The 21,106-nt window shown below is 45.4% G+C and overlaps 1 protein-coding gene across 14 annotated transcripts in view; it reads left to right on the top strand.

Moving 5' to 3' along the window:
• The window catches only part of HUWE1 (HECT, UBA and WWE domain containing E3 ubiquitin protein ligase 1), a 109,158-nt gene that overhangs the window by 27,824 nt on the left and 60,228 nt on the right, over nt 1-21,106 (top strand). For 10 of the 14 annotated variants that reach the window (XR_011971316.1, XM_072627235.1, XM_072627237.1 and 7 more), the window contains exons 6-19: nt 2,152-2,304; nt 7,829-7,891; nt 9,297-9,374; nt 10,149-10,196; nt 10,306-10,374; nt 10,694-10,793; nt 13,338-13,438; nt 13,980-14,130; nt 14,244-14,371; nt 14,787-14,927; nt 15,119-15,224; nt 16,953-17,078; nt 18,595-18,696; nt 19,280-19,360. Coding sequence is in view for 13 of the 14 variants with exons in the window: in XM_072627235.1 (XP_072483336.1) it covers nt 2,152-2,304; nt 7,829-7,891; nt 9,297-9,374; nt 10,149-10,196; nt 10,306-10,374; nt 10,694-10,793; nt 13,338-13,438; nt 13,980-14,130; nt 14,244-14,371; nt 14,787-14,927; nt 15,119-15,224; nt 16,953-17,078; nt 18,595-18,696; nt 19,280-19,360 (1,447 nt within the window). In the remaining variant the exon portion in view is untranslated. The remainder of the gene's footprint in view (nt 1-2,151; nt 2,305-7,828; nt 7,892-9,296; nt 9,375-10,148; nt 10,197-10,305; nt 10,375-10,693; nt 10,794-13,337; nt 13,439-13,979; nt 14,131-14,243; nt 14,372-14,786; nt 14,928-15,118; nt 15,225-16,952; nt 17,079-18,594; nt 18,697-19,279; nt 19,361-21,106) is intronic. The other 4 variants (XM_072627247.1, XM_072627246.1, XM_072627244.1 and 1 more) reach the window with 2 other exon arrangements.

Raw genomic sequence — 21,106 nt, 5'->3', positions numbered from 1 at the left:
CTGAGTTGGGCAGGGATCTTGCCGAGTCTTTGAAGGAAAACAATGAAAATGAAAGCACATCAGACAAGTCTTAAGAGATTGGGTTGGGAGAAACATGAGTCTGAGCAATAATGAATGGCAGCCACTTCCAGGCAAGCATTGCCCTCTACTGTAGCCCAGCTCGTGGCAAACTGTGTCTTTGGGGGAGCGCTGCCCTTTCCTGATTGTTAAATCTGAAGAAGATACAAGTGTAGAATTGAGCCTAGAAGTCATGTTAGAGGTCATTTAGTCCAGTCTCTATATTTTACAGATAGGAACACTGGGGCCCCAAGCAGCAGAGTGGCTCATCTAGAGCCACACAACGGGCAGTGTCAGGGCCCAGGGCCGCTGCCCCAAATGGGGTAGACTTGAGAAAAGATTACACTTTCTCTGTTCCACATCTCATAGTTGAGTCATATCAGAAAGTGCTGGATATGAGACAAGACAGACCCAGTGAAGAGAAAACCAGGAGGTTTGGCACACGAGGGAGTTTGTGTTAGCAGAGATAGAGGCTGCCACTCTGAACGATTATGGGAACTTGGGGGTTTTTAAATACATTTTTCCTGTTGCCTATCTCCTGAATGTTCCTCTTTCTCCCATTTCCACCCCAGAAAGCCACTATTTAGACATTTCTTTTTGTAACGTAATAGATGTAGGCTGAGGGCCTTTGTGTACTAGTGGCCCTTGGCTTTTATGTAGTCTGCGCAGTAGAACTGCTGCCTTTGTGACAAGGTTGGACGGGCCTATGTAACAACCAAGTCAACAAGTTTGAGAGCATCCTCTACCTCATTCTGAAACTTCAGTGTGGACTCCACAGGGCCTGGTAGCCCCACAACACAGGAATCTGTAAGACCAAACTGGGAAAAACAGGCAGCAGGAGCCTTGGGCCTGTTTTTGGCCTGTTGTACCTGCATTTAGCCCTCTGCTGGCCATGATCTTCAGCACCAACTGCTCTGGAAACTTGTGCTTTCTGTTGGAAGTACTGGGGCCTTGAGGGCCAGACTAATGTGTGCTCCTGGTGTGGGGGACATCTGGGCTGATTGGACATCTGACATTAACAGCTTTGGGATCAGCTCCTTTTGTTTCTCTGAGCCCTCATCTTTTCCTCTTTGTTGAGATGTTAGAACCTGCTTTTACTCAGCTCATAAATGTGAGCAGTTATCCTAGATGAAGGGGAAGCTGTGTGCGTTATGGAACCCTTTGAATACAAAATTCTTGGCCCAGCTTGGGGGGGGGGTGTGTGCATGCATGCACATGCGTGTGTGTAAGTATATGTATGTACACATATATGTGCATGTGCCTGTACACTTGCCCATCCCTCCCTTCACCTTAGACCCAGCTTAGGGCCATCACCATAATCATCTGTGAGGCAGTAAATCATAAGAGCTTACATTTCTTTAACACCAAGTCATTTGCCAAGTGGTTATTCCCATTTTCCAGATGAAGGACCTGGAGGTCTGTGTAGCCAAGCCTCCTCCTCTTTGTCCTAAGCTCCATCCTCCACTGCCTGTCACACATTTCCAGCTAGATATATTTCTGTATCTGAAACTCTTCCCCAGAATCCACCCTTTTCCTGAAATGGCCTCGTTCTGTCTTCCCGCCTTTGTGTGATCTCTCTCCCATGTGTCCCCTTCACTCCTGTTGCTGCCCCTCGGTTTCACACCAAGCCCATTGCACTGGACTCTTCATTGGTTTTTTTGTAATCATTTTGTCATCTCCCACATGATCTTGTCCTGATCAAGACTGCCGTGGCTCTCTGTGGAAAGCCTAGCCTTTGACTATCATTTTCTGGCCCAGCTTTCCCAGTTGATTCATCCTTTTTTGTCCTTCACACACCAGCACCTTCCAAAGCTTCCTTCACACTTCACTTCCATGAGGCCTTGTTTACCCTTCATTCCTTTCAGTTACCAATGCTGGTGTAGTCCCACCCCTTACCTCTTTCCAGGATTTTGTGCCGGCGCACAGGAGTGCACCTGTGTGTGTCTGTGTGTTTGTCAGTGGCCCCTTCTAAAGGAAATAAGGACTTAGCTTCTGGTTTGCTGGGATAAATTCTGATTGCTAGCCTCTTGGAGCTTCTAAGCTTACCACAGAATATTAGCTTTTTCTTATAACCAACCCTTTCTGTCCTTGTAGCATCTGACTACATTACTGGCCTCCTCTGACATGCAAGTGGTACTCGCGGTGCTGAATCTCCTATATGTCTTCAGCAAGAGGTCCAACTATATTACCCGCCTGGGTTCTGACAAGAGGACTCCGCTGCTGTCCCGTCTGCAGCACTTGGCAGAGGTCAGTCTTGGTAGTAGATACTGAGGGGCAAGGGGATTGGCGAGGAGGGAAGGGCCTAGCACCTGCTAGCTCCAGAAACTTCCACATAGCTGTCTGCTAATCCAGTTGAAGAAGTGTGTGGGTGCCCTAAGCACTTGCCCTAGACATTTGGTACGTTCCTTGCTCCATTGATGACCGAATGGAAAAACAAGGTAAATCTGGAGGGTTTCTGCCCCCTAAAATGGGCATGGGAAGTGAAGGTTCTGTTTTTTTCATCAGAAGATCGCTGGTTCTAGATTAGCAGCATTCCCTCTCTTTCATCTTTTAAAAAATTTGTTATTTTTTTTTCAGTTACTAAAAATCTTTTATTTTCCCATCTCTCCCCCATTGAGGGGAGAAAAACAAAAACCTCAAAAACATAGGCATTATCAGTTCAAACACTGTCACATTGGTCATGTCCAATATCTCCCCCCATATAGGGATAGATAGCCATCTGATTACATACCTGAGAATACCACCTCTTTGTCAAGAATTTGGAATTGTGATGAGGCATGGCAGCAATCAGTCCAGTTTGCACGTTCCAAGCTGGTTTTCTTCATACTGTTGTTCATGTTGTATAAATCAATGGCTCAGGTTCTTTTCACTCTGCATCATTTTCTACATGTCTTCACAGGTTTCTCTCCTGCTATTTCTCCCAGCACAATAGTATTCCATCATCTTTGCATAATTCCCCAGCTCTGTGCAGATGATTCTCGGGCCAATTTCTCCATTCAAAATCTCTCTCCTCAACTCCAGTGTGGCCTCTTGGCCATTTCCAGCTTGATGTCCATAGGCATCTCAAAGATAATTCTTGTTCTTTCCTTCCAAACCCTTCTCCTTTCCGTACTTTCCTAGTAGAATCATTAACTTGTGTTTTCACTTTGCCTTTGTCTGCCTTACCCCAAATTCTGCCAGATTATCCTGTCAGATCTTGTCATTTCTACTTTCATAGCATGCTTTCTGTTTGTGTTCTGAACTTAAATACCAAAAAAGAGCACTTGGGTTCATGTAGTAGAAGCCAGGATTTTAGGAATCTGGTGGTCTCCATTTCCTACCACTTGTGTGTTAAAAATTCTGTCACAGATTCTGCACATTGATCTCAAAATTATTTTGCTTATTTGGGTTTCTTTCTCTTCCCTTTGTTACTGAAAAGAGCAAACCATGTCCATGGCCCTGTTTGGTGAGGAACAATCATAGTTGCTATGATTTAAAGGCATCTCCTATATACTCTGGCTCTTTGCTTTTCTTCTCTCTTCTCCCCCCTTTTCCTCTACCCTCCAGTAAGTTTGCTTTGTTTGCAGCTATTCTCTCCCTGGGACTATTTTCTTTCTTAATCCCTCCATCCCCACTTTTTTCCCTTTGGATAGAGTTTGAAACTAAACTGTGTTCATGTATGTGTCCATCCACTCCCCACACCCCCAGCCCTTTCTGCTTGCTGTTTTGGGACATGTATATGACCAACCTTCTTTTGGGAGGGAAGTTTCATCTGATGCTCCTGCAATGTTTTCATGTGCCCCACTTTTGAGAAGTACGTTCCACCCCCTCCTTCCTTGTGTCTCTCAAAACTGATGTCTTGCCTGAGGCCTCCCGTTTCCTTCTCAGTAAGTGCCCTTTGAAGACATTAAGTTTCTTCATCCACTAGTAGAAAGTTAGCTGGACCTCAGCACAGGCCTCCTTCTGATTGCTGAGAAATTTTCCTTTCCAAGTTTCTCTAGTATGTGAAAGTTTCCAGTTTTCCCACCTGTGCGGTGATAGATACTCACCATTGTGAGGGAAATCATCCTGGGATTTAAAGCTTTAGTTTTTGTTTTTGCCCAAGTTCCTGGTGCTGTGCACTGTTTTTCGTGATGCCTGCAGGCTTTTTTCTGTGATGCTGGAGCTCTGGACAGTGGCTGGGCCTTTTCCTTTTGGGGCAACTTTCAGGAGCTGATCTGTGGATTCTCTAACCTTACTTAGTCCTGTGGCTCCGATAGACCTAAGCAGTTTGTATTTATGATTTCTTGAACTCAAGGGATGCCATACCCCCTTTTTTTTTCAATCTGTTTTCAGGTAGTCCAGTAATTCCTAGCTGCTCTCTACTTGTCCTGTTTTTCAGAACTCACACCTTTCGTGTTCTCTCTTTTCAGTTTTGTTCTGTTACTGCTTATTACCTCACAATGTTGTTGATTTCTCCTCAATCTATTCTTCTCAGAAATTTCATTATTTGGGTTTGATGGGCCACTTTTTCTCCACCATTTGTTTCCTCTAGAGCTGCTGCTGCTGCTTTCATTCTCCTTTGCTCCATTGTCCTTGTTGAAAACTGAGGATCCTGCTGATAGTTGTCAGTGGATCGCTTGAATTGGTTTTTCTTTTTATGCTTTCATTTCCCTGGGTGATTTGTAGCCCTCATTCAATTCTGATTGGAAAACTTCTGGTTTGTAGAGGGCGGCTTCTCGCTGTGTGACCTTGAACCAAATCCTTGCCCTTGTTTGAGTCTGTTTCCCCGTGTGGAACGTGGCCATAGTAATTATTGTGGTACCTCTCTAGCATGTGTAGCTTGTCTTTCCCCACTACTTTGACAGCTCTTGGAGGGTGGGAACTGTCTTTTCTTTTCCCTATTTGTATCCCCAGCACTAAGCACAGTATGTAGCACATAGTAGGCACTTAATAAATGTTTATTGACTATTGATGACTTAAGCTGTGGTGCAGCCTCCTAAATAGCCCAGACCTTGGAGTGAGGGAGACTGGATTCAAGACTTTCCTTGGCCAAGCCTTTTGACCTGTCTCTTCCCCTGACGATTGTCTGCACTGGGTCTGAGGATTTCCTTACTGCAGGTGCTATAGGTCTGCTATCTCTTCCACTCCCTTCATGTTGCTCTTTCCATAGGCTGATTGTGAGTCCCAAATAGGGGCCTATATGGCAGCTGCTTTGTTAACCTTTTTCAATATTCCAAGCTAGGCCATGTCCACAGAGAAAGAAGTGGGGAAATTTGTGTTGGACCAAGAGGTTGATGGGCCTAGAAATGAGTCAGATGAGTGTTGAGCTTCAGCAAGTCTTGAGATGCTTTCAAAATCTCAGCCTTTCTTTCTTCTACTGGCCCTAGTGCCAGTGGCCTGGGCCTTGGAGCTTTTCCTCCATTGGAGTTCTTCCTCTCTAACCCAACTTCTGTGCCTGATTGAAGGTCTTATCAAGCCCTTTGGTTGTGTTGTGGGACCAACTGAGCACAAGCCCCAAGGCCTGAATTTACTTCAGGAGTTTATTCCTATTTGAGTCCATCCCCTTCTCCTTCTACCTAACCCTAACACTTTTTAGTCTCCCTGGCTTGACCTGCATCTGGAGTCTGACCACTAGCAGGCAGGTACTGCTGGATTGTCGGTGATGACCCTGTGGCATAGTGGGCCCTAGCTCTTTCAGGAGTCAGATTTTACCACTCTTGAGTGTTGCCCTGGCCCCGTCCTCTGAGTCAGAGGCAGGAGATGAAGGGCTGGATGAACAAACCTGTACTTAGTACTTAGATGAAAGTGGAGCTCTCTCTGTGTCTTCTAAATATTGTCCTTGGGGGAGTGCCATCTCCAGATATCTTGAATCCATGGAAAGAAAGATATTGGGGTCAGTGCTATTTGGTATGTGTTATTGTTGTTCAGTCATTTTTCAATTGTATCTGACTCTTGGTGGCGATATTGGAGTAGAGTGGTTTGCCATGTCCTTTTCCAGCTCATTTTACAGATGAGAAAAGTAAGGCAAACAGTGAAGTGGCTTGCCCAGGGTCACCTAGTTAGTAAGCATCTGAGGCTGGATTTGAACTCAAGTCTTCCTGATTCCTGGGCCAGTGCCACCTCGCTGCCCATTTACTCATCTAAAGTCTCTGGTGTAGTTGTGAGAACAAATACTGTGTGTTTAAGGGATCTGTTGTAAGTATTTAGTAAAGTGTCTGTTATGTGCCAAGTGCAGCACAGGTGGTTTGACTTCCCTGCCAGCTGCCCCCTCTTGGCTCTCCCAAGATGACCGTTTTTCAAGTAGGTACTGTGTGTCAGGCATTGTGCTGAGTTCTGGAGATCAAAGTCCAAAAAATGAACTGATCCTTTCCCCTGCTGACCTTGCAGTGTAATGGGGGAGGTAAGAAATAACCTGTAGGAGTCTGGTGAGTGGAAATAGAAAAGGAAGAAATACAAGGCCATGAGTTTGGAAGAGAGGGCAGCACTGACAGTTGAGAGGAGCCAGCCTGCATCTCAAAGGAACTCCAAAGGGAGGAAGGAGTGGGGTGCAGGCCCAGGGGACAGTCACTTCTAATGTCTGAAGGGCCCTGAGATGAAGCTGCTGCAGAATGAGCAGAGAGGAGCCCATTCAGCCTTTAGGGTGGAGGTGAAGCTGGGAAAAGCGAGATTAGGGTCAAGTGAGGTGGAGTCCATGTGAAAAGCTAAACTGAGCCTTGTCTAATAAAGACAGTCACCATGTGTTGGCTGTACTGGAGGGAAGAGAAACTTGAAGCAGTGAGAGAGGTGAGAGAGAAGCAATGGGGGCCTACACCAAAGTGCATGCCATGACCTGGAGCAAGGAGGTCTGGGTGTGGAGGCGTGATGAGGGTGCATGAGGATTGGAGTGGAACCCTTAGGTTAGGCCCCGTCTCCCACTTTTTTGGACGATTTCCTCAAAAAACCCTCAAGGAGACAAACAGTATCAAGACATGTGTAAGGCAGCATTTCCCAGAGTGCTTCTCCTGTGATTAGCAGCCTGGCAGCGGTTTTCCTCTAGATACCAAAAGGAGCCACTCTGTTGATCCCAGGTTGGCCCATGACACTGAGATTAGGGGATATGCCTTGGATCCTTGTCCCCAGAACTCCCATCTCGGTCTTACTGTAATGTTGTGTACCTCTTTTCATCAAAGGAAACGAGGAGTTACAAGCGTGTGCTAGTTTTGTGTCAATGTGGTGATCATCTGGTGAGTGGTGTAGGGGACAGAGCACCAGGCTTGGAAGTCAGGAAGACTTGAGTTCACATGTGGCCTCAGATGCTTACTCTGTGTGACCCTGGGCAAGTGACTTGGCTTCTGTTTGCCTTGGTTTCCTTATCTATAAAATGAGGATAATAAGACCTAGCTCCAGGGTTGTTGTGAGGATCAAAGGGATTGATTATAGTAATCATTTAGTTCAATAACTGTGGGGGCACTTGGGAGACACCACCCATGACAGCTGTCTGAAAGCCCCTGGTGACTGCTTGGCTCTGGGGTGGGAGTTGGGGGATTGGGGGGTGATTTGGAGAGGTGGCCTTAGGCTTCATGGAAGGACAAAGCCTTGATTTGCTTCTCAATCAAAGACTGACATGGCTTCAGAAAACGTGGAGATGCTTCTGTTTCAGTTCACTGGCACAACCTTTTATTCCATTTAACTGTCCTTAAAATTCAGTGGTTTTTCTTCCATTCCTTGGGGGTGTACATGAAGTCCTAGTCAGTGTCTCTGTTGATTGGATCCACGAAAAAGTGCCGCTCTTGTGAGGGAGTCATAACTGTGCTTTGTTATTTCACTGTAGAGCTGGGGCGGCAAGGAAAATGGCTTTGGACTTGCAGAGTGTTGCCGAGACCTGCACATGTTGGTAAGTCAGTCTTTCCATTTGGGATACCCCCACTTCTGACCTGGCTGTGAGGGAGCTTGAGCCAAAGAGGAGGGTCTAAATGGAGTGACCATCACTAAAATGAGTTATGCAGAAATCAAGCAAACACTTTGGCCTGCTTCATGCTTGCCCATGGGGATGGGTGTGCTGTGTTCTGTCTGTGCACAGCTCTTCCTACAGTGGAATTTGTTTGATAGTCAAACCTGGAAGAGAGGCCAGGAATCCAAGGCCCACTTGACAGTGTCCCGTTGATGTAATTTTGGCAGCACCTTCGAGGTTTGTGTATTAACTTTGCAGTGCCTACTGTCAAGCCTCTCCCAGTGTAGATGGTGCCTGTTACTTTGTAAGCATCTGTATTCCAAGACTTGTGTGCTCCCCAGAATACTTGGCCCCCTCCCACATTCATGTCTCTTGTCAGTATGGCAATGCTTTGGGTTGCCTCAGCTTAACACAGATCTTTACCCTAGCTTAGGTCTGGCCTGAGCTCAGTCATTACCTCCATCTTTGTAGTTGAGGGGAGGGGCAGTACTTGTCCTCTTCACCTCTCTGTTGTGCCACTCTTCATTCCCTTGTGTACCATTCGTATGTTGGCTTCCGCTTTCTCTCTAGAACTCTTTTTTTCACAGATAAATTCGGGCATCTTCAGATGGATCAAAAAAAAGAATACTGTTTTTCTCTTTGCTGTTCACACTTTTTCTCCCTGGCATCCTCAGAGTCGGGCTGGTGGGAGCTTAGTGATTCCCTCAGGGGCAGGTTTGAGCTCATACTAAAGACTAATTCTCTTCAAATCCAGTTTTCACTTCTCCATGCTGGTCTCAAGCTGTGTTCTTGGGATAGTCTTGTGCCCTGGAGGTTATTGATGTGGCTTGGGATCCTTCCTCCCCAGGGCATTGTGTGCCATGCTTTTGGCTTCAAGATGTACACACAGTCAACCACCTCCTTTTGTCTTTGGTGAGGATTTTCCTATCCCACCTGCAGTGGGTGCCTCCATGTCCTGCCTATTGACTCGAGGAATCTCAGCTTGTTGCACTAAAGCCCAGTTTGTGGAAGGGGATTTGCTGAAGAGAAGGTCCTTCACAGTACAGTGGTCGTGGAAAGCACAAAGCCTTGGCACACTCTGTCCTAACAGCCGAGTCCTTGGTCATTCTCCTACTGCCCGTCAAGCTGATTGGTCAAAGGGAGGCCTAGCCAGGGTCATACCCTCTGAGGACAAAAGGCAGAAACCCCATTTGACCAGAAGCCAGAATAATTGGGGACCCCCCAGCTCCTTGCTGCCACTGCACCCTACCCAGCTGTCAAGAATAAGATGCCAGGTTTGGGATGCATTTAGGTCACACTCCTTATTGCCAAGCTCAGTATGTAATTCAGTGCTGTGCTTTCTCCACAGAAATACCCACCCAGTGCTACTACACTACACTTTGAATTCTATGCAGACCCAGGGCCTGAGGTCAAAGTTGAGAAAAGGGTGAGTCTTATGTTTGTTGTGGTAGGGTCTGTAGAATTCTGTGGTGAGTACAGTTGACTAGAACTAGGGAAGAGGTCCCAAGTTCAACTGCCAGCTTATATGCTTGACCCCCCAGTGAAAGGTGTTATTGCTATCACCATCCCACAAGGCCTGCCTGTGGTCATAGCTTCAAATGGTAGGGCCACTTCCCTCCCCTGTACCCAGGACTTTCTCCAGGAAGTCAGCAAAGAGTATCTAACAAGGACTGTTAAGCTCCTGCCCACCTGCCTATTGGGCTAGTCAAAATTAGAAGTAGCTATGAAATTGGTACAATTTGTTTGCACCTATAAAATCAAATGATGTCCCTATGGTTCATACTTCTCTACTGCCTTCTAAAAGCTACCTTTATGAATGTTTAGTGAAACACCAATTTGCTTGGTCCAGCCCACAAATAGGGTGTTAAGAGTATGTTTCAGGTACAGTCAATGTTGGGTTAGAAGCAGGAAGTTTAAGGGATAAGAGTGGTATTGGCCTCCTCTGTGCCGGCCTAGCTAACCAGTGGCCTAGATTGTGGGCCACAGGAGCCTTTTTCCCTGAGATAGGCCCTTTCTGGTCTTTGCTCAATCTTGATTCATTGTCAAGGTCATGCCTTGTTGACTGTACTGTAAGTCAAAACCAATTCCCTAGTCCTCTAAATTTAGAATACCAAAGCCTCATTGTAGGGAGAGGTGGCAAAGTAGGACAGGAAGACAACATCTTACCAGTCTCTCCTCTTCATCCTCCTTTTCCTTTTAGACACCCAGTAATACACTACATTACATCCATATAGAGCAGCTGGACAAGGTAAGAGAAGTTCCTGCCATGACCACGGTCCAATTGTGACTTGCTGACTACTTGGATCTCAAATATTGTCTATCCTAACCCCCCCACCCCCTATTTCTCTTTGATATAGATTTCAGAAAGTCCTTCTGAAATCATGGAATCCCTCACGAAAATGTACAGCATCCCAAAGGATAAGCAGGTACAGTATTATTCCAGAACGGGGAAGGGATTGTTAGCAAAGGTCATGCTTACATGCCCAAGGGACCTCATAAACATGAGTTGTTGTGTGGTGATTTTGGCACATTTTCAACAGAATGGTCTGTTGGTGGATGTCATTTTCCTGCCAGCTCTCTGAGGGATAAGTTCATTAGAATCTGTTAGTGCTCCCTACCCCAAGGTGGCATTGGACCCACTCTTGTATCCCTTATGACCTCTTTGGAAAGGGAAAGAGAAATATGAGAAGACTCTGTGGCCTGTGTGAAGACAGAAGGCAAGACATTCTTCTTACCTCCTCACAGATGCTGCTGTTCACGCACATCCGCCTGGCCCATGGCTTTTCTAATCATAAGAAGAGGCTACAAGCTGTTCAAGCCAGACTCCATGCAATCTCCATATTAGGTATGATTACTCTGTGATTGATGGCGTAAGGGCATCAGTGACTGCTCTTGCGCCCCTTTCCTCCACTCTCCATCTCCCACAACACTGTCTGGTTTGTGGCGTGCCTTGGTGGATTGATTATCATTGTTAATCCAAGCAGTGAAGTCATTGTTGGGCTGCTTGCCAAGACCTTAGGAAGAGGGTTCTGGTGGCTTTTTGAGACCTTTGGAGGACTGAACAGGGATGAGAAGATGCTTTTCTGTGTCCTGTTGGACCTTGGGATCGTATTTCTCATCACTTCGTTCTTGGTTGATCTGCTATCCACCAGGGGCTTAGTTACTGAGTATTTACAATCATAACCACGAGTGTGTCATGGACTGAATTTGTATCACAGGCTTTCAGCTGACTGGTCAGGGTCAGTGTTGTCTTAGATACTTTTGTTGGAATCATGGAATTATTATCCAGGGGACAAAACAGGCATTTCATTCAGTCCTGAGGATGCCAGAGATGCACGGTACTGGTGCTGGTCCAGGACAGCGCCCTCCATCTGTTAGCTCTGGGGATTTTCTCAGGATGTCTCTCATGCCTGAACATCTCGACCTTTTCAGCTTTGCCTCCTACTTTCCCCAGCTTCCATGAAGGCTCCACTAAAATCCCGCCATTTGCCTTCCTTCTCTAAATTCTTGTCCTGTGCACAGCTTGCTTGTGTATTTCTATCTTTCCCATTTAGAGTGTGAACTCCTCAAGGGCCCCTCACCTCTTTTCACATTCTCAACACTTAGCCCAGTGCCTAGCACATAGTAGGCACTTAATCAATTTTGATTGATAAAAGGGGGGGGCAAGCATTTATTAATAATCTGCCATGTGTCAGGCTAAGATGATTTCATTGCATCCTCACAACAGCCCTAGGACATAGATGCATTTGTTATCCTCAGTTTAGAGTGGGGAGGCTTGACTTTCCCAGGGTTCCACAGCTAGAGAAGTGTCTGAGGCTGGATTTGAACTCAGGTCCTCCTGACTCCAGGCCAAGCTGTCCATTCACCAGATCACCTAGCTGGTCTTTACAGTAAGACTTGATTGCATGTCTTTTCACTTGGGTAATGAAAGGTGAGTGGGGAGCGGTCACTGGGGAAGAAGGAGGCAGCAGTGCCTTTTTTTCTGAATTAAACTGTCCTTCAGCATTTGCCTCAGCTATTAGGACAGGGTGTTGCTAATGCCGGGAAAATGAATGCTCTGTTGGTGCAAAGATGCCAGTGGGCTCCTTTGCAGAATTAGACAGGAGAGAAAGGAATCCAGTGATATCTTCTCTGTAACCTTCAAGTGAGAGTACCAGCTCTTTTTGTTTCATTAATAATTCCTGGAAGGGTCAGGGATGTCTCAGAATCTCAGGAGAGAGAATGAAACAAGCTAGAGTTGGTGCTGAACAAAAACAGTAGAAAAGCTGGTCATTGACTTTAGCTAAGCAGAGCTGAGTTGCAAGTGAGTGCGGCATGCCTGTTAGAGAATCCAGGGAGTGCCAGTGTCTTGGGAGAAAGGAGAACCCTGGGAAGGTGGGGAGGTGGCAGACTTGTTTAACCAGCCACCTTCAACCATCAACCACCATAAATTCAGAGTGACTGAAGTATCTCCATTCAGCACATGAGAGTAGGTATATCAGCTGGTGTGTGTTTACTCTGCGTTCTCATCTGGAGAGCCCAGAACAAAAAAAAAGCCAAAATGAGAATTTCAAACTTTCAAAATGCTGTAAGTTAGTGATTTTGGTGTTGATAATCTACAGAGAAATTCAGCTGTTCTGTGAAGTGTAAGTGGTCGAGTATTTGAAAAGGGTTCTGGTACTTCTATTGCCATCCATTTCTAAATGTCTGCCCAGCTGGCCATTGAGGCCATCCAGGAGAAGTACAAGGGTCAGAGGACTGGACCTCCCAAAACACACACACCTTCACTTTTCTGAAGGCCCGTATTCATTCGCCCTTCTTTCCTGTTGTTAAGCTTCCTGCTTTTACATTGGTTTCCTTTTCATCTTCCAGTCCTACTAGAGGATGTTTTCCTAGTTCTGCTTCACTCTGCATCAGTTGATCGAAGTTTTCTCTCACTACACACACTCTCTCTCACTCTCACGTCATAGTCACTATTTCTGATCCTTCTCCTTTGTTCCTGGGCCTTCACTGCTGTGCATGATTTGGCATCTGCAGGTGACCCTGACTCCTCTGCAGTCAGAGACATGCAGCTTCCCACACTGTCCCCATCCAACTGGCAGTGTGGCTTTGTCCTGGGATGGCTCATCGTGCACACAGATCGCCAGCGTTAAAGTAGGGTGAGCAATGGAGCCATTCCCCTGTTGTGGGCAGAGCTTCTTTTCTGACCTCAGCTAAAGAGCCTGCCACAGCTTCAGATACTGTGTTAGCTGAGGTAGGACCTCGTCTCTCTGGGCCTTGGTTTCATCGTTTGTGAAATAACGATGGTTGTGATGGTTGTGGATCTGTCAAATGCTTTCATATCATTTGATTCTACTTTGGGCAGTTTAACCATTCAGTCTTTTTTGACTTTGTGTTTTTCCTTTTGCAGTATATTCCAATGCCTTACAGGAGTCCGCAAACAGTATCCTGTATAATGGGCTGATAGAGGAGTTGGTAGATGTCCTTCAAATAACTGATAAACAACTCATGGTAGGCTTTCATCTTCTTTATTTTTGTTTGTTCATCTGTATTCTTGGCATCCAGTTGCTCCTCCTATTCTGGTGCCCCAAAGAAACAGAAAACGTATCAAGATTGAGAAGACGACAGTCACAGATTGTTGATTTGGAGCTGGCCAAGACTTCAGAGACCTTCAGGTCTTTTTCAAGGCTGCTGAGTCACTTGGCACGATGATACAAAAACAAAGTGACAGTGGCCATGTTCCTGCTTCTCAGTCCAGCAGGCCCTTGACTTCCTTTAGTGGAAGGCAGACCATTTGGAGGGATCTGGAATGAGTTTTCCTGGGCAGGCCACCAAGGAAGCTTAGTTATTCACTTGTCCCTTTCCTTTTGCTTTTCCCCATGTCAAACAAGCTTTTGGCTTTTACAAGATTTATATCCTATCATTCTCATTTTTCTTGTTGTGAAGTTCTTTTTACTTAACTGAAAAATTCCCAAAGGCCCTGCTATGTACTGATTGATTTATGGCTGCAGGTTGAGAAAGGTGGTCCTTCTGTGTTCTTTTGCTTTTCTAGGACATCAAGGCAGCCTCTTTGAGGACTTTGACCTCAATTGTACACTTAGAAAGGACACCCAAGCTCAGCAGCATTATTGACTGCACTGGGACCGCCTCCTACCATGGATTCTTACCTGTCCTTGTACGAAACTGTATTCAAGCCATGATTGGTAAGACTGGATTATTCTCCAGAACACCAGATCCTTTCTGGCAGTGTGCCAGGTAGTGATGTCACCTGATTCTGAATTTTTCCTTCCTCTTGTTTTTTTTTTTCCTTCTCCAGATCCTTCCATGGACCCATACCCTCACCAGTTTGCCACTGCTCTCTTCTCCTTCTTGTACCACTTGGCCAGCTATGATGCTGGAGGAGAAGCCTTGGTGTCTTGTGGAATGATGGAGGCCTTACTTAAGGTATGTTATCTGTTAATGTTGGTGGGACTAGCAAGGCTCCAGGGAGTCATGAGGTGATGAGCATGAGAGCCAACTGGGACGGAAATCCTCAGGACTGTACTTGTACTTGTCTCACTTTGGCTTGTGTTAATCTGCCCATATGTATGCCCTTTCTGTGATACTGGTTTAGCTCTTAAACTCGCTGGATGTACTCCAGAAAGCATGGACTTGGGCCTCTGAACCCTGCTAACCAAGCCAGGCTAGCTGTATAACATTTGAGTCACTTGGGGAGCAGGGGGGTACTCTGTGTTCCCATCTAGAAAGTGAAGGGTTTCATGAGAGGACTTCTATGTTTTTGCATCCTCAGCTGACCTGACCCTCATGTGCTGTTCAGCCATGTGTCAATTTCTAATGGAAAACTCTTAACTCTGCATAGGTGATCAAGTTCCTTGGAGATGAACAGGACCAGATAACCTTTGTTACCCGAGCAGTCCGAGTCGTTGACCTCATCACCAACCTTGACATGGCAGCTTTTCAGTCCCACAGTGGGCTATCAATCTTCATTTACAGATTGGAGGTATTTAGATAAGCATTCTTTGCCCCAGTTAGTCAAACACAGGCTATTTTCAAGGCCTTTGTCTCGTTGCCAGCTGTAGACTCCTCCTTGCTGACAGTGAGTCCTCTCTTCCCTTTAGTTTCTCCCCAAGTTGCCCACAAAAGCTCTTGTTATCAAACACTCCCTGGAATTTACTTCTTCCTTTAATACAGCATGAAGTTGACTTGTGCCGAAAAGAGTGTCCTTTTGTGATCAAGCCAAAGATCCAGAGGCCCAGCACTGCCCATGAAGGAGAAGAAATGGAAACCGACACGGACGGTAGAGTTACTGCTTAGCACTCAGCAGCACACCCTTGGGGGAGTGAGCTTTGCCCACTCAGCACCTCTGGGAGAGTTTGCGGTTGTTGGCCCTTTGGTGTGATGTGCAGTGCCTCCTTTATTTATCCTTTGCTCCTTGTAGCCACAGAAAGTTATTCATTGTTTTCAGCTGGTCTGTTGAACATCTCTTATCAATATTTTATCAAATGTGCAGTGAATGCACAGCTGAGAGGAAGAATTAACTGGACAGGAATGAAGAGAACAGCCAAAAATGATATGGCCAGACTAGTCGGTATAAGTAGACCTGTCTTATCAAGGTCTATAGTTGTCTTCTAAGAAATCTATGTTGTAAGCACCAGTCGGGGGGAGTGGGGGTAAGTCTCTTAGTACAGTGTGAGTCTTTATAGGCATGGCCTAGGAAATCCCGGTGGAGAATGTGATCTTTTGGGCTATGCTGTGGGGGAGGTTGGGAGATTGAGTTCCATGGGAGCACTGTCACTTGGATGGAGTACCGCTTTTTAGGAAGGATTTCATAAGCTAGGCCATGGCCAAGAAGGTGCTAGGCTAGATTGATGGAACTGGGACTGTTCAGCATGGAGATGACAGCCTTTCAAAGCTGAAAGGAACCTCCTTGGACAAATCAATAGTTAGCACAAAAAGAATCCCCCAATACCCCATAATGGGGGTCAGCATCTTCTAGCCTTTGCTTGATGACCTTCCTAGAGAGTCTCCTTCCTCCCCCTCTTCCTTTGAGGTGGCTCAGTTGTTCACTGTTAGAAAATCCTCTCTCCATAGCTCTTGGCTAGAAAGCTTTTATTCAGATGTGTGCAGCATTTGATTCCATTTACATAGTTGCAGTTAATAGATGGACCAGGCCTTCTTCACAATGCCCTTGGGCACTTGTTCACTTTTTCTTGGCTTCTGATTTTGTTCGGTCATACTATATTCTATACTACCTATAATCTATAATCTCTATTGTCTTAAACCTACAACATATGACAGATGGTTTCATGTTGGATTTGAGTCGAATTCTTAAATGGTGTTCTCAGCAAGCTCTCTAGTGACTAAAACACACGAGGCTTAAGGATATACGGCATTCATTACAATTCAATGCAACTTCTGGCCCTCTGTTTGGGCTCTGACTTGGGGGTTCTTGTTTCTGCCTTCTCTCAACCCCAGCAGCAAGGCCTTGATCACACTCTCATCTATTAATGAGTCGGCTCTTCTTTGCTGGCTCAGGCCAGGTCCAGGTCTTCTATGACCTCTCTCTTGTTTGCACTACCTGGACGGGATCTCTCCCATCTCTCAGATCAGTTTTAGAGCATCTTGCATGGATCTCATTCTGCCTCTTATTACACTTGCAAATATGTTAGGACTCTACTGTTTTTCTTCTTTGTACCCCCACCCCTGTTCGATGCACTAAATTGCCTTGGATTGTCACAGTCACCACATAAAGAACCTGGATATTTGAGATGTTACTGTAACATAAATCTTTCTCAAACTTCCCAGGCCTGCCCTTATCAATCACTTTTTGGGATGGTCTAAGAATTTTTCACTGTGAACCATTAGAACGATGTTTACAAGGGGTGTAGGAATTCCTTGCCTCTGATCTGGCTTTCATTTAGTCCATCTGCTTTGGAAAACTTAGTTTTCTACATTGAGAGTTTTCTCTCACTTTATTTTCTCTTCCCCCTCTCCCTCCCCCTCCCCCTCCTGATTTCTTCCTCAGTTGCAGATGTAGCCATGGAAAGCAGTCCAGGCCCATCCACCGCTTCGGTAGATCCCCGACCCGATGTGGATACAAGGTCCCGGGCTCCCAGCATCAGCGGCAGCATCATGCTCCCTCCCCGTACTGGTGTGTAGTCTGAAATGGTATCACTGGGCACAGCTGCTATTGGTTTGCAGAGGAATTGGTCATTAAGATTGGGGATCTCCAAGCTGCGAGAGACTTGAGGACTCTGGCTGTTGGATTCCCTGACCTCAACTTCTAGTTGGATCAGCTGAGGCTGAGGTGAAGACTCTTGCCTGTTGGTGAAGATTTTTTCTGCAGTGGCTGTGCCTGAGTTCTGCACATCTACCCATCAGGGCACATCAAAATCCTTCCACATCTTCAAAAGTTCATCTTCCTAATGTGCTCCCTTGAGGGCCAGGACACTATAGATAAGCCTCCTTAGTACAATTATTTAGCAGCTCACTTTGTCCTCTCTGTTTGATGCATCTTGAAATCATAGAATGTTAAGAATTGCCAAGTACCTCAGTGGTCCTGTATGTGATCCTCAGCCTTCACTTGAATTTCTCCATGAGTGGGAAACTGCCACCTCAGGAGGCTGCCCATTCCACTCACAGCCAGTTCTAATGGTTGGGGGGGGGGGGGGGGGGGGTCTTTATATTAAAATTTCAATCTGCATCTTTCCTTTCCCTCCCCCCAAATGTTCCTGTTCTACCTTCTAGTTACCGAACAGAAAGTCTTATTCCTCTTGTACATTGACTCCTAGGGATTGGCTCCCCCAACCCCTTTCCCAGACTAAACAATCCGGACTTCTTTCACTTGACCCTAATATGGTTTGGACTCAAGATTCTTAACCCTCTTCATGACCTTCCTGATTGCTACCTGTCATGTCAGTGTCTGTCTTAAACAGTTGTACCCAGAACTGTGAGTACCTATTCTAGGTGAACTCTGGCTAAGGCAGACTAGAGTTCTGGATGCTATATGGCTCTTAACCTAACCTCCTGGCATTTGCTTTTTGGCTTGCCATATCACACTGTTGCCAGGTTTACTCAGAAGCACCACCACCATCTCTGTCTTGTGCTTAGGAAGTCAAAAAACAAATTTATTCCCCTTGACTTTTTTCTTGTTAAAATCAAATACTTTAAGCTGTCAAGATATTTGGGAATTCGCTCTGTTAGCTACCCAGCTTTATATTAAGAAAGAGTGAACTACCAAGGGGAAAGAAAAACCATTTCAGTCGATGCTGTCTGTGTCAGAATGAAGTTTTCCACATCCACGTATTCCCCTTCCTTCCGACTCTCCGCTGGAGGTGGTGGGAGGGCCATTTTCTCAGTTCTTTGGAGTTAAGCTTAGTCATTAGAACTAGTTCTGTGTCATTTTCGACATTGCCGCATTCAGGTAATTGTACCTACATAGCCTTCCTCCAAAACGTTTGAATTCTCCCTAAGGTTCTCATCGCTTCTATCCTATTGGTAAGAATCATTCTGAACAAAATTTCCCCTTGGTTTCTTCCTCCAACTGTGTAAGAAAGAAATTCTCGTTGCAGCTGCTTTTGGCCTGGACAGTGTCGTTTCACTTGGACTATGCAATAGTCGTTGGGTACCTTGTGTGTAACCACTCTCCTCTCATTTGCCTTTGGCAGGAGTCCAGTGCATTCCTCAACGTGCCGCACTTCTCAAGTCTATGCTGAACTTTCTTAAGAAAGCCATCCAAGACCCAGCCTTCTCTGATGGCATTCGTCATGGTAATGGCTCCACTTGGACCGGGTTGTCTGGTGGGGAATAGTGACTGGAGATCCCCAAGGGTGGCTCATTTCCAGTGATTGATTAGTTTGCTACTGTTCTAGGGCAGACATCAGTGACTTAATCAAGCATCAGAAAGAACGGAATCAGGGTCAGAGTTGGGGCGACACTTGGAAAGACAGAGGGTTGCTATGGGTGGGAGTGTGGCTATCTTGGCTGTTGGCTTAGGTGTCGCTCGTTTCTTCTCAGCCAGCTTTGGACTCTCAGTGTATAGTCAGGGAGTCGGCCTGGATGCCAGTGGTCCTTTGATATGTAGTTAAAGACAAGAGAAAACATAGGGAAGAGTATTGGGGCCAGGAGATGGGCCTCTGTATTGCTTCATCCCCCAACATGAAGCAGCAATGGGCTGAGGGAACCAAGTGCTCAGACTCACTGCACTGCCTTTCGGTGGGAGAGGGGGAACAGGGAAAATGAACTATGTTCACAGAAAGGTTGAAACTGTGGGATTGGACTGAGCCTTGACACTTTTTACTCTCTGTGACTTTAGAGGATGATCATAAATGCATCCTATTTGTTTTGTCTTAGTGATGGATGGCTCTTTGCCTACCTCCCTGAAACACATCATCAGTAATGCCGAGTACTATGGGCCTTCGCTTTTTCTGCTAGGTAAGACAAGTTGGTACCTGATAGGACTGCATTTGGGTGGTCTTTTCTGGGAGAATTCACAGCCCTGGTCATTGTGCATTAGTGCATTTACTGCTGGAAGGGGCCTTCAAAGACTTCATTCCCTCACTTTTTTTTTAATCTTGGTAATGAAACAGAAGATATTGCTTGACTTTCCAAAATAGGTTTTTTATTGATGTTTTTTGTGTCTACGTTGTGCATCGATTTCTCCTGTAACCTTTCTACTCTAGGCAGACATCTCTGAGGAAAATGAATTTTTTTTTTAAAGAAGGAAGAAGAAAAGAAATTAATCAGCAAAACTAAGCAATGAAAAAATGTGACATTATATACCATGTTCCATACCTGCCCATTCCCTTGTTCTGCGTTTTAGTTAGGAGAATTATCCTCTCATATTTCTTTTTTTTGGACCAAGCTTAAGTTTTGTTCTTTGTAATTTTGCAACATTCATGTGTTTTAGATTTAATTAAAAATTTTTAAATCGGCAAAAATCTACCTTCTCTTCCCTCTCTACCCCAACTTCTACCAGTTGACAATGAAAGAAAAACAAAACCCTTGTTTCAGACATCAATAAGCAAAGCAAATTTCAGCATTGGCCATGTCCTGAAAAATATTTGCCTCTTCCTACATTCAGAGTTGTTCAGCTCTCTCTCTAGATGTGGGGAGCAGGCATTGCCATGAGTCTTTGGTCACTATAGGGGTTAGAGTTCCTGAGGCTCTCCTTACAATAACCCTGTTAGCATCCAGGTGGTCTTTGTGGTTCTGCTCATTGCCCTGTGCATCAGTTCATGCAAGTCTTCCCAGGATCCTCTGACACCACCCCCTTTATCATTTCTTACAGCACAGTCATATGTCATTTGTTCCCTAGTTGTTGGGCAACCCTCAAATCGAGGTCCTAAGATGCAGAAATACTTTTGTACCTCTCTAGAGTTTGTTTTGCTTAGGACTAATCTTTCCTTTAATCTTGTTGTCTCCAACGCTTTACGGTGACTTTTTCTTGGATTTCCCAATCATGTTTGGCTCTGGTACATTTTCTAGATTTGTTTGGCAGAACTTGCTGTCTTGCTTCCTGCTGCTCTGCCATCTTGACTCTGCCTCCTCCAGCATTCTCAGCCTCAGTTATTTGGTTGAATTCATTCGCCTTCACTGTTTGCCCTGCTCCACTTACTTTCCCTTTACATTAGCATCGATTGTATTCAGCTCATTTGCAAATTGTCTTTGGAATTCTTATCATTCTGATCAATTTGAACTTCTTTACATGAGTAGTCTTATTTTTTAGTCTTTGTGTCTTCCCAAAGACCCTGTCCCTTTCTTGTAAGGAGAAAAAGCAAAATAACTAATACGGCCTCTGATGTTTGTGTTGTCGCCCAGCCCACCCCTTCTGAGTCCTGCTTACTTCTCTTGGCTCTGTATTTACAAGAATTGATTGGTTTTTGTTTTGTTTTGTTTTCCAGAATTCTCTTGTTAAATGAAGAATTTTGTCATTTATTATAAGAATTTGATTTTTGGATCTGAGTGCTTTAATTTCAGTTGGGAATGTGGGTATGACAGGCACTGTGCCAAGTACTGGAAATAACAAGGGGAAAAAAAGCCTTCGTAGAAGATACCTGGCCTCCAACCCAGCCTCATTGTTAGGAAAGACTCACCTCTCCCTGTTTTCCCATCCTTGGTTTTTATCATTTCTTTTTTGCCAGCAGAATATAGAGTAGCCCAGGATGAGACTAGGATGAG

Source organism: Notamacropus eugenii, chromosome X, assembly GCF_028372415.1.
Source record: "Notamacropus eugenii isolate mMacEug1 chromosome X, mMacEug1.pri_v2, whole genome shotgun sequence".
NCBI classification, from domain to species: Eukaryota; Metazoa; Chordata; class Mammalia; order Diprotodontia; family Macropodidae; genus Notamacropus; species Notamacropus eugenii.
The sequence above is the reverse complement of the archived record's forward strand: the minus strand, read 5'-3'. Positions and strand labels throughout refer to the sequence as shown.